Below are 13,098 nucleotides of genomic sequence, written 5' to 3'. Positions count from 1 at the left end.
CCCGACTGCTCTTCCGAAGGTCCGAAGTTCAAATCCCAGCAACCACATGGTGGCTCACAACCACCTGTAATGAGATCTGATGCCCTCTTCTGGTACATCTGAAGACAGCTACAGTGTACTTACATATAATTAAAAAAAAAAAAAGAGTCTGTTCCTGACAGGATTGTCCAGGAATCTGTATTCGAGAACAATTTCTCACCTGAGCACAGGCTCCCCAATAGCTGTCACGAGAAGGCTGCCCTCTATCAAAGTGATATCTGCCCGGCAGCCTGTCTTCCCACTCAACTTTACCTGTTTGAGAAAAAAGACAACTTGAAAGAAGCAGCCAGCTCTCTCTGAGATGCCTGATGGAACTGTGTTAGCCTGGCATCTGGTCTTCAGTGCCATCACTGAGACTCACGAGGGGCAGCCACACAGGCAGAGTGGGAATGGAGAGCTGGCCTGAGTTTTAAGGGATAATTATGGAATTTTGGTTTCTTCAGAAAACACAGAAACATTATAAGAATGTGCTTTCATTTTAATGCCAGGGGTGGGATCTGGGGCTGCTTTGGATTGTCCACAGCAGCTGAATATGATTTGCCTTGTACTTCCGCAGAGGCATGGTTTGACCAACTACAGACAATCTCTGTAATTGTGTGACCTTTGGGATTCTGGGAACTTTTCAGAGGGTATAAAAAATGCTATCACCCCAGTAAACAGGGTGGGTGGTTGTCAGTCATTTAGGAAATCTGGTTGTAGTTCGTTAGTAGATGTGGCCAAAGAAAAAACAAAAGGAAAGAAATCAGATTCAGGGATTTTCCTAATTTCTCTCTCTTCTCTATCCTTGATTCTCTCCAATCTAGTGTTAGGGGATGAAACAGGGGGGATAAAGGGTAGGAAAAAGGACCCACAAAGTAGCAAGACTAACTGCAGGGTTGGTCTGGAGAGATGGCTCAGTGGTTAAGAGCACTGACTGCTCTTCCAGAGACCAGGATTTGATTCTCAGCATCCACATGGCTGTTCACAACTGCCTGTATTTCCAGTCCCAGGGGAACCAACAACCTCTTCCGGCCCCAGTGGGCACTGGGTACACTCATGGTACACAGACATCCATGCAGGCAAAACACCCATACACATACAATAAAAATTCCAGCTGGGCAGTGGTGGCGCACGCCTTTAATTCCAGCACTTGGGAGGCAGAGGCAGGCAGATTTCTGAGTTCAAGGCCAGCCTGGTCTACAGAGTGAGTTCCAGGACAGCCAGGGCTACACAGAGAAACCCNGTCTCNAAAAACCAAAAAATATAATAAAAAATAAAATAAAATAAAATAAAATAAAAATTCTAAAAGGATTTTTAAAAAGCTATATAGGCAAGCAGCACTTACACACAGTGACCTCCAGCCTACTGGATCGTGGGCATTCCGAGTGCATTCCAGGCAAGCTCTTTGTTCTATCCTGATTGTGCTCTTAGGGAAGGTCTCCCATCCTTACTTTGTGCAGAAACCAGACTTTCCCAGAGTCTGACAATCAGTAAGGAGCGAGTCAGGTACCTGAGGCAAGGTGCTATGAACTAATGGTATATCCTCCCCATCCCATTCGTATGCGGAAGCACCAACTACCTCTGTGACTGACGGCATGTGCAGAGAGGGCCTTTAGCAGGTAATTAAGGGAGGATGGTGGACTCAGAACTTAGAACCAGATACTGCAGCAAACTTATGCTCACATTCTCCCTCAAGCTCATGTGTTCTCTTCCTCTTCCTCTCTAGACTCCATACAGGGACACAGAGAGGTCACTCGACGTAATCCAGAAAGCAGTTTCTCAACAAGAACTGACCTGTGCCAGGCTGTGGTGGCGCACTCCTTTAGTCCTAGCATTTAGGAGGCAGAGGCAGGTGGATCTCTGAGTTCAAGGCCAGCCTGGTCTACTGAGAAAGTTTCAGGACAGCCAGGGCTACATAGAGAAACCCTGTCTTGAAAAACAAAACAAAACAATGTAAAACAAACAAACAAACAAACCAACCCCTAGAAACACCTGAATTGGCTGCAGCCTGAGTGGGACTTTCTGCCTCCCGAACTGTGAGTAAGACCTATCTGTTTTTAAACTATATAGGAAGTGGCTATTTGTCAACTTGGCTCAAGCTGGCTCAGGCCCATGCAACTCACAGAATTCACAGCTACTGTTACAGGATACAGTGAGTTCTCCAACTTAGAGGAGTATCTGTCTGTATGGCAAGTTCAGCATTCTCTTGGGTTCATGGATTCTTATAAGTCTTATACATCGAGGGCATTCTGGCTTATATCTGTAATCCCAGAATTTAATAAACTAAGGTAGGAGGATTAGGAGTTCAAGGTCAGCCTTGGCTATGTTGCAAGTTCCAGGCCAACGTGGCACATGAGACCTTGTCTCAAAACAAAACAGTCAAAATAAGCCAACCTCCCCCACCACCCTCTTCCAAAAACAAAAAAACAAACAAAAAAGCAAACAAAACAAACAAACAAACAAAAAAAACAAGGTGGGGAAAAACCCCAAACAAACAAACAAACCTAACCAAGATCTAAAAAACAGATAAGAGAAACAACAGGGGGCTGTGGAGATGGCTCAACAGGCACTGGCTGCTCTTCCAGAGAACTTGGGTTCAACTCCTAGTACCCATTTGGTGGCTCACAACTCCAGTTTCATGAAACTCAACAGCCTCCTCTGGCCTCTATGGGCACTGAGCATGTATATGGTGTACAGACACACATGCAAAACAATGAAACAAGGGAGGGAGGCAAAGGCTCACAGGAGCAGCAAGCAGCAGGTGGCCTTTACCCAGGAGCTTGTGGTGACACTGCATGCCTTCCTAGTGGACCTCTTAAACACACAGAGGGACTCAGGCTAACAATACAGTTCTATGTCTTTCATCAACACCCTGGTTGTCTTAAAAACATTACCATTCAGCAAGGTAACTAACATTTGCTCACTGTGTAAAGCAAAGTGGATGCCTATGGTAGCAAACAGTTGGTGTGAAGGACCATTTTGTTGAAGTGACATTGCAACAGGCACTGGGCAAGGAAACAGCCTCCTCATAGAGCTGGAAAGTGGGGACCATGCCTCCTGTTTACCCAGCTCTGTTGTGGAAGCCCAACGAGATACTGATGCTGAATTCTCTAATTGAGAAGGGCACAGAAGAGGAGCAAGCCTGGTAACCTAGGCAACCCCGATTCTTTCACTCTCTGTCCAGAGATCCTGGAAAATCTCTCATTTCCCTCACGGCTACCAAATGGCCTGGAGTGAAAAGGGACCCTGAGCAGCTACATTAGCTGCTCTCTCTCGCAAGTGACAGTAAACTGTCAAACTTGTTAACCAAGATTGCAGAGACAGTCAAAGCAGGCAAGAAAACCTAGTCCCAGGTCTTTTAGTGTAGCCCCACACCTTGCTCCTTCACCTACCTTCATGACTTCTTCAGCTTCTCCCTCAGGAGTCACCACATACAGAGACAGGAGAAGGTTCTCTGTGACCACAACCAGTGCCTCTCTCCTCTCAATGTAGAACAGGGTCTGGATGGAGCTGTCTGTGGATGCCACCTGGGCAGTCTTGCCCTTTTCATCCACATAGTGCACTGTGCCTAGGGAGAGAGGCGGCTCCTGGGTCATCAGCCTTTCAATGGTATCCATGAGTGGCCATTTCTATTTCCTTAAGGATGCTCTGACAGTACATCTATCATCTTTATAGGAACTTAAAACATTTGCCACAGTGTTTCTCAGGCTACCATCCCTGAAATGATCTCTGCTTTCCTGCTTAGGCCAGCTGTCTGTGATTCTTACAGTATTGGGAGATATCAATTAGCATCCAGCCTTTTGACTGCTCCATCATCTCTGCTCAGTATCTTTAGGTTTGTTTGTTTGTTGTTTTATATGCATGGGTGTTTTGCCTGCATGTACTTATGTGTACCACATTCATGCAGTGACCACAGAGGCCATCAGATTCCCATGGGACTGGAATTAAAGATGTTTGTGAGCCATCATGAGGGTGCTGAAAGTCAAACCTGGGTCTTCTGGAAGAGTAATCAGGGTTCTTAACCACTGAGCCATCTCTTCAGCTCCGAAGATGTATTTGTTCATGTATTTTATGTATGTGGGCATTTTGTGTGCATGCATGTCTGCACGCCCGAGGAGGACATTACAGATGGTTGTCAGCGACTATGTGGTTGCTGGGAACTGAACTCAGGACCTCTGGAAGAGCAGCCAGTGCTCTCAACTACAGGACCATCTCTCCAGCCTTCTTTCAGAGTATTTATACCCTCCCTATCCCTATCCTAAAGGAGGACTCTTCTCTCTGCCCCCCCAGGTTCATGTCGTTAGGTATATTACTTGCCATCATTTTCCTCTTTTGTCCTCCCAAGCTCCTTAGCACCTAAGCTTCAGGGTCAGTAGCACCGCAGTGGCCTCTTCTCTCCACCTACATTCCTCCTCTTCCTGGCCTGCCCTGAACTACCGCTTCAACTACGAGTCGGCCTCCTTCAACATCTGGCCTGCCTCCTTTCTTTCTCCTTAGGTGTCTGAGTGATGGATGACTTTCCAGGGTTCTCTGGCTCATTTCTGAAGTTCTTCAGGAGCCTGCCTCCTCAGGGGCCCTTCTTGTCCTCTGGTCTCATCTTCTTCTTCATGAAATGCTTGAGTTCTTATTAAATGGGAAGCTCACAATCAGCTAAGTTCACTTTAACAATGAGTATTTATTAAGCAGAGATTATGGAGCAGGCCTTTTACAGACAAGAATCCCCATCTTCCATAGAGGGAAATGTAAACACACAGAACTGTACCTTAAAGCCCTCATCTTGGGGATCAGGTAGAGATGTAAATCTAGACCCTCCATAGCTCTGTACACATCCTCTTCCAGGTTACCAGCTTCAGCCCGTCCACCTCAGCCCTCCTTCCCATACTCTTCTCTCTGGCCCATGGGGATCACCCGCTTAGAGATTCCCTCTGGGACTTCCTCAATTTCCCCTCTGCACTGGCTCTATCTATTCTCTATAACAAAAGATTTTTCCTATTCAAAAGTTATAAACCTTATGAACTCTTCCAACATCAGCAGCCTCCCTTCTTAAACTTCACCTCCCTTGGTTCTTATCTCCTGGGCCTCTGCCAGGCACTTATGTTGAGGCTTGGTCTGTACTACATATTGTAATGGTAAATTCTCTACTCTCTAGTGCCTAGGAGGGACTTCTCACATTTATCAGCTTTTGTGGTGCAAACCTTGCTCCTTAACTTAAAACTATTGGTTAATAGAGATGCCTATAGCCTATAGCTGGGTAGAGGAGGGGAAGGTGGGGCTTCAGTTCCTGGGCTTGGGGTCTGAAGAGGAATCATGAGGTGAGGGAGAGGGAAGAGGGCATCATGGGAAGAGATGGACCATGAGAACATGACCAGGAGAAACAGCAAGAATTTGGGATATGCTGCAGGCAGGTAGCCAGGCTAGCAATTAGAGAAGTAGATTAGGGGTCATGTGCTTAGAATAAGTAATTGTCAGAGCCAAATAAAATAACCATAGTCTGAGCCTCCTTCATTCATAAGCTAGACAGGCATAAGATTAAATCAGTTCCACGACATAACACTTAAGACTGTTACTCTGTCTCATTAGCTTCAGGGTGTATTTGTTTCAACCCTGGCTGGGATTCATGCTTATAGTGAGAATAAGTAATATTAAAATCATCAGTCAGTTAGCGTGGTAGTAGAGCTATAATCTCCACCCTCAGGAAGCTGAGGCAAGAGGGTGGCCATGACTTTAAGATCAGACTAGGCAAAAATACCCCCCCACACACACACACACACTGCCACACACACACAAGATAGGGAAAAAAATTACAATCAACAGATGGTGCTTAATAGTAAGCTCTGTGTGGTGGTGGCGGTGCACGCCTTTAATCTCAGCACTTGAGAGGCAGAGGCAGGTGATCTCTAAGTTTTAGACCAGTCTGGTCTACACAGCACATTTCAGGCCTTCCAGGGGTACGCAGTAGTAAGATCCTGTCTCAAAAAACAAATGGAACCCCCCTCAAACCAAACCAAAGGAAAAAAACAAAACAAAAATGAATCAACAAGCCGGGTGATGGTGGCGCACGCCTTTAATCCCAGCACTCTGGAGGCAGAGGCAGGCGGATTTCTGAGTTTGAGGCCAGCCTGATCTACAAAGTGAGTTCCAGGACAGCCAGGCTACACAGAGAAACCCTGTCTCAAAAAACCAAAAAAAAAAAAAAAAATCAACAAACCAATCAACCAAACCCTAAAACCTTCCTCATGAAGCCGGCCATAGCCGGTGTTCGTTTGCAATCCCAACACTTAGGAGAGTTTGGCAGGAGGAAGGTCATAAATTAGAAGCAGGCCCATGCTACATAGTCAGACCCTATCTCAGCACAGAGCAAAAACTTCTTTAGAAAAACCCCTTCAACACAAATTAAGATGGCCTGTCCTCATGTCTGTTAGAGCACAGCACAGCAACAGCTAAGCACGAGAGCATCTTGAGGGAGCCCAGCATCCAAAGATCCACGCACTGTACCCTGCCTTCCTTTCACCCAGCAGCATTGCTGTCAGCCTAAAACCCTAGCCAAGCCTCTCTCACATCCTTTTGCTTCTACAATTATGTCCCAAGTTGCTCACCATCCATGAGACTGACAAAGAAAGACAGCCCCTCCTGAGATCCCGTTTTCAGGAAACTTCCAAAGCTGCTTTTTCTCCAGTTAAACATGTCCAGGGCTTTCTCATCCCCGCTTACTGCTGCCTTTGCCAACTGAACCAGATCCCTGAGAGTAAAGAATATAGCAGTCAAGATTCCCAGAATGACTCTGGGCTGGGTCCACATGGATCAAGAGCCATACACCCTACCCCAGGATGAAGGGAGACACACACCAAACATTGTGGGGCTTCATACTTACTCCCCAGGAGGGGGGAGCCGGAAGATGCAATGGGTCAGTGCTTTCCCATATTCGTGTTTCAGGAGTGGTGTTCCCTGTACTCGGCCTCGCTGGTCCAATCTCCACAAGAGCAGGACCCCAAGCTGCAAGAGGCCAACAACATTCGTGAGGAACACGTCCTACAGAACATGTGTGAGGAACACTTCCCTACAGAAAGCTCCCTACTTGGAGGTGAACAGCAATGGAGAAGCAAAACGCTAGTGATTTTTCATTCAAAAACATGACTGTACTACCTGTGTGTACACTATAGAAATGCTAAACTATTCCACAGTATTTATGGAATTACAACTGTTATCTTCAGCCCCTCCTCTACATCACTTCTAGAGATAGCAGCTGTCATGTGCTTAGAATAAACTGGTAATTGTCGGACTAATTTTGATTTACAGGAAGATTACAATGACAGTCAGAGTTCTTATATTTGACACCAATTTCCCCTGCTATGAAACCGTAAGGTACATTCCTTAGAATTGATGAGTCAGGGCTGGGGATACAGCTCAAGTCAGGGCTGGGGATACAGCTCAGCAGTAGTGCTTTCTCAGTGCACACAGCCTTGAATTCAATCTCTAGCACTGCCATGAACACCAAAGAAAGCATTTGTATTCTTTTTTTTTTTTAAAGATTTATTTATTTATTACATGTAAGTACACTGTAGCTGTGTTCAGACACACCAGAAGAGGGAGTCAGATCTTGTTACAGATGGTTGTGAGCCACCATGTGGTTGCTGGGATTTGAACTAAGGACCTTTGGAAGAGCAGTCGGGTGCTCTTACCTGCTGAGCCATCTCACCACCCCACATTTGTATTCTTTTTTTTTTTTTTTTTTTTTGGTTTTTCTAGACAGGGTTTCTCTNTGTAGCCCTGGCTGTCCTGGCACTCACTTTGTAGACCAGGCTGGCCTCGAACTCAGAAATCCGCCTGCCTCTGCCTCCCGAGTGCTGGGATTAAAGGCGTGCGCCACCACGCCCGGCTCGTATTTGTATTCTTAATATCCCTTTTCTGTCCCAGGAGCCTGCCTAGGATTCCACGTGGCATTGAGTCGTCATGTCTTCTTAGGCTCCTGTGGGCTGTGATTTCCTCGGGTGTTCCTTGTTGGCTTATTTTTAAAGGACTTCTCAGTTACATTGTTCCACTAGGATTTATCCGATATTTCTCCCATAACTAGATGGTGGTTATGGGTTTGTTGGGGGAGGACCAGAGGAGCAATTCCCTACTGGAGAGTCCTTACTATAAACACAATTCATCACCTTGACAACCTTTAGAGTAGCTTTTATCCATTGTAAAATGAGTCTTTTCCCTCTTTGTGGGAAGCCACATACGCCATTACAAGATGGCGCTGGCTACCGCTGGCCACCACCCATGATTATGGGTAAACAACCAATGTGCGCATGTGCAAAAGTTTTTTGCTGAGTCACTGCCTGACCCGAGGCATGTTAATGAGGTACTGAAAGCATAACCAATCAGGTGTAGACATGCCTCTCCTAGGCATATATAGGCTGCACCAGTTCTGGGGCTCGGGGTCTTTCACATTCGCAGTAAAAGCTCTCCCAATAAACGTGTTGCAGAAGGATCCTGTTGTGGTTTCTTTCTTGCTGGCAAGTCGGGCGTCTACACCTCTTTTTATGCTGTATGCATGAGAAAGAAGTATGCAGTATGCATTTCTCACTGAAGGGATGGGAGTTACTATACTCTACCTTGTGATGGTTTGAATAAAAATGGCTCCCATACAGTCCCATAAGGAGGAGCCCTCTTAGGAAGTGTGGCCTTGTAGGAGGAAGTGCTGTGAGGTTTCAGAAGCTCAAGCCAGGCCTAGTGCCTCACTGTCTCTTCCTGCTGCCTGCTAATTGGGATGTAGAGCTCTCAGCTCTCTCCAGCACTTATGTCTACCTCCAGGCTGCCATGCCTCCTGCCATGACGAGAATGGACTAAACATCTGAACTGTAAGCCCACCCCAACTCACTGTTTCCCTTTATAAGAGTTGTTGTGGTCATGGTGTCTTTTCACAGCAATGGAAACCCTAAATAAGACATTCTGCATGGAATTCCTCATGGATGAAGTATCAACATAAATCATTTGGTCTGCTTCAGCATAAGAGATTTTTCTCTTTTCCATCATCTATTTATAGGTGATGATATAAACATAAGAGTATGCTTATAACAGTATGAACTCTTTTTTTTGTGTGTGCCACCACTGCCCGGCTCTAAATGCAGTTTACTCTGTTGCTCAGACTCTTCCAGCTCTGATCACTGGAGGCATTTTCAGTTGTTCCCAGGCTTTTCCTTTTCCTCTTTTTCTTTCTTCAACCTGGCTTTTACATGTTCTTTTTTTTTTTTTTCAAGCAACAATGTTTAATAAATCACAGAGGGAAAAAAAATCAAAACCAAAAATGATGCAGTAAGTAACAACAGCCACCTTCATCACTCCGTAAAACAATTCTGTTTTTAAATTCCCCAACAGTAGCCGGGCGGTGGTGGTACACGCCTTTAATCCTAGAAACAAAGCACTCAACACTTAGGACTGAGCAACGACACGCAGATGAATGAATGACCTGACAGCAGACTGAAGCCTGGGAAGGAATCATGCCTAAGGCCTCTAATCTCTAGAAGACACACATTCATCAAGAGAGCAGGTTCGCCGGGCAGTGGTGGTGCAAGCCTTTAATCCCAACACTCAGGAGGCAGAGGCAGGTGGATTTCTGAGTTCGAGGCCAGCCTGGTCTACAAAGTGAGTTCCAGGACAGCCAGGGCTACACAGAGAAACCCGGTCTCAAAAAAACCAAAAAAAAAAAAAATCCACTACAGTAGCTCCAAAATAATAATTATAATCATAATAATATTTGTGCTCAAAGCTCTGCCATGCGGTAGTCTGCCTGGTTCCCACAAGGAGGAAGCTGGAGTGGGTGGGTTGATGAGCAGGGGGAGGGGGGAAGAGGATAGGGGAAAAAGGCTCTCAGAGGAGAAACCAGGAAAGGAGATAACATTTGAAATGTAAATAAAGAAAATACCTAAGGCCAGGCTTGGTGATGCACGTCTTTTCTAAGTTCGAAGCCAGCCAGATCTACAAAGTGAGTTCCAGGACAGCCAGGGCTACACAGAGAAACCCTGTCTCGAAAAACCAAAAAAAAAACCCAACAACAACAAAAAAACCCCAAAAACCTAATTAAAAAAAAAAAAAAACAAAAACAACCCAACAGTCTAAATTTACATGGGTTCTTATGCTCTATCTTTTTTTCCCCCCATTTTTTCAAGACAGGGTTTTTCTGTGTAGCCCTGGCTTTCCTGGAGCTAGCTCTGAAGACAAGGTTGGCCTCTCCCTCCCAAGTGCTGGGAGTAAAGATGTGCACCTCCACCACCTAGTAACTGATGATCCACCTTGTGATCCTCAGGTTTAAATGGCAAGAATTTTATTTTCCCAGTCCAGACAAGAGAAATCTTAAAGGGACTGCACATGGGGTAATAGTACTGCGTCAGTGTTCCGTTCCCTGGGTGTGATAGGTACTTGGTATTGATGAAGGAGAGGGCTGAGATCTTAGGTGCTGGATGCCTATGTATTTAGGAATAAAGTATCATAGTATTTGTGATGAATCTGCAAATATTCAGGAAAAAAGTGCATAGGCAGAGAAAAGGTAGACGTGTTAGTGTCAACAACTAGTACGTCTATGGGAAAGGTAGACAAGTATTCCTTGCAATATGTGTGTGTGTGTGTGTGTGTGTGTGTGTGTGTGTGTGTATTTCAGCACTCAGGCTCTTCAACTTCAAAGGACAGGAAGAGAAAGTCAAGGGGAGGTGGTTCTGGAAAGTTCTGCAGGCACTGTATGTAGTTATCTAGGGCCTCTCTGGCACCAAGAGGACATAGGCCTTGATATTTATAGAGTCCTTGATGAGGGTGTTGCTAAGCTTTATGTGGGAAAAAAAAATCAATGAACTTGTGAGCTTTGTCTAAGTGTCCAGGAAGAAAATATTCGTCTCAGGGCCACATATATCTGTGAACTATCTGGACTACTGCGTAGTTTCTTGGAGTTGCTCACTGGCTTTTCCCACTGATTTGAAGCACACACACGGATACCTGGAGCGTATCACTGATAAATGCTTCACACTGTAATGTTTTTCCCTTATGCTACCCAAGGCCTGCAGTTTAGGGGGATCGAGTGGTTTGACTGAGAATGGCTCCCGTAAGCTCATAAATGCTCAGTCAACAGGGAATGAAACCATATGAGAGGATTAGGAGGATTAGGAGGTGTGGTCTCCTTAGAGGAAATGGGTTGCTGGGGGGTGGACTCTGCTTGCGGTCAAAGCCCACCATGCCAGGCTCAGTATGTATCTCTGCTTGCTGCCTGCAGATCAAGATGTGAAGAATGCAGCTACTGCTCCACAGACATGCCTACCTGTCTCTCATCATGATGATCATGAATGACTCTAAAACTGTAAGCAAGCCCCCAATTAATGTTTCATTTCATGAGTTGCCTTGGCCATGGTGTCTCTTCACAGCAATAGAACACCAGCAAAGCCAGGGGCATCACCATTACGTGGCTAGGGCTACTGGGATGAGAACCTGAGCTGCTCTTTTAGCTTCTCTGAAGATCTGAAAAGTGTATGGCTGAAGAAAGAGGAGAGATGGAGGGTGGGCTGTGGACTGTGCAGTCTTTTCACTCTATGTGACTTTTATAAGGTTTGGAAACATGTCAATATATTACCTTTAGTTAAATGTGGCACATTGTGAGATTTCTGCTGTACAATCGTGACTCAAACCAGGGCTTCTCAGCTCTGGAAGGTCATTCTTGTCACAGAAAATGTCCAGTATATCTCAGAGCACTGGCAGCACTGCTAACCTCTGCCACAGGGCACATGAGACTCCCACGTCTCTCATCACTGCAAAATTCACCCAAGGTAAGGAGCCCCAATCTAGAGAAACTAGACTCCAGGCCACTAAAAATGTGTTCATGGAAGTTGGTGATTTTGGAGTGCCACCAACAGGCTGGTATCCTGGATACTCACTCTATCTCCATGAGTGCAATCCCCTAACATGTTCATTTAAAAATTATAGACAGGGGCTGGTGAGATGGCTCAGTGGGTAAGAGCACCCGACTGCTCTCCTGAAGGTCCAGAGTTCAATTCCCAGCAACCACATGGTGGCTCACAACCATCTGTAACAAGATCTGGCGCCCTCTTCTGGAGTGTCTGAAGACAGCTACAGTGTACTTACATATAATAAATAAATCTTAAAAAAAAAAATTATAGACATATCTTTGGCACATGATGGTATTGAAGGATAAATACTTGAAGTTTTGATTCAAATATAAAAAAGAAAATAGAAAAAGAGCACATAAAATTGGGAAGGAATAGGGTATTAGGGACAGAGAAGGAATTGGAGGGGAGGGATGGGGGATAGACTTGATCAGAACACATTATATGCATGCCTGACATTCTCCATCAATAAGAAATGAAACAGAACCGCCCCCCACCCCTGCAATTATGCCTGAGGAGAGCAGCTGAACCTCAAAGCCACACGTTTCCTATACCTTGGGACTTAGCATCTTTCACATGCACCCTATGTGCACGGTGGGGATGGAAATGATACACTTACCTTATCTCCAGATACCAGACAGCTCCCACTGGTGCTCCAGCTGAGGATGGCAATGTCAGTCGTATGTGGCAGGGGCACTGTGTGCTGCTCCTTGTCCTGCTTATTAAACATTATCACTTCTCCAGTTTCCCAGCCAATAGCCAGGATAAGCCTTGTTGGGTGCCAGCACAGTGAAGTGGCCTGGAAAGACCTCTCAATGTGGGTGTCAGGCACGGGCTCACCCTGTGTGGGACAAGAAGTAAGACCTCCCATTGTAGATAGGAGTAAGTACATCAAGAAGCGGTCTAACACATAAAACTTGCATCAGTACAACATGCCTGTGGATACTTGAGGCTAATGATGGGTATCTTCCACAGTCATTCTCCACATTATTTTTAATTTGAAAATTATTAGGAGCTGAAGAGACAGCTTCAGCTCAGCAATTAAGAGTTCTTGCTGGGGCCAGGCAGTGGTGGTGCACGCCTTTAATCCCAGAACTTGGGAGGCAGAGGCAAGCGGATTTCTGAGTTCGGGGCCAGCCTGGTCTACAAAGTGAGTTCCAGGACAGCCAGGGCTATACAGAGAAACCCTGTCTTGAAAAACCAAAAAAAA

At 45.6% G+C, this 13,098-nt stretch overlaps 1 protein-coding gene across 2 annotated transcripts in view; it reads right to left on the bottom strand.

The window, feature by feature from the left end:
• Window positions 1-13,098, bottom strand: part of Ift140 (intraflagellar transport 140) — an 86,026-nt gene that overhangs the window by 68,100 nt on the left and 4,828 nt on the right. For both annotated transcript variants that reach the window (XM_021186052.1, XM_029471007.1), the window contains exons 3-7: window positions 12,508-12,729; window positions 6,890-7,011; window positions 6,615-6,757; window positions 3,411-3,586; window positions 200-291 (exon numbers count right to left, since the gene is read on the bottom strand). In XM_021186052.1, coding sequence (XP_021041711.1) covers window positions 200-291; window positions 3,411-3,586; window positions 6,615-6,757; window positions 6,890-7,011; window positions 12,508-12,729 — 755 coding nt within the window. The remainder of the gene's footprint in view (window positions 1-199; window positions 292-3,410; window positions 3,587-6,614; window positions 6,758-6,889; window positions 7,012-12,507; window positions 12,730-13,098) is intronic.

This window comes from Mus caroli, chromosome 17 (assembly GCF_900094665.2).
Source record: "Mus caroli chromosome 17, CAROLI_EIJ_v1.1, whole genome shotgun sequence".
Lineage (NCBI taxonomy): Eukaryota > Metazoa > Chordata > Mammalia > Rodentia > Muridae > Mus > Mus caroli.
Note: the sequence above shows the minus strand (reverse complement) of the source record. Positions and strands in the feature narration are given on the sequence as shown.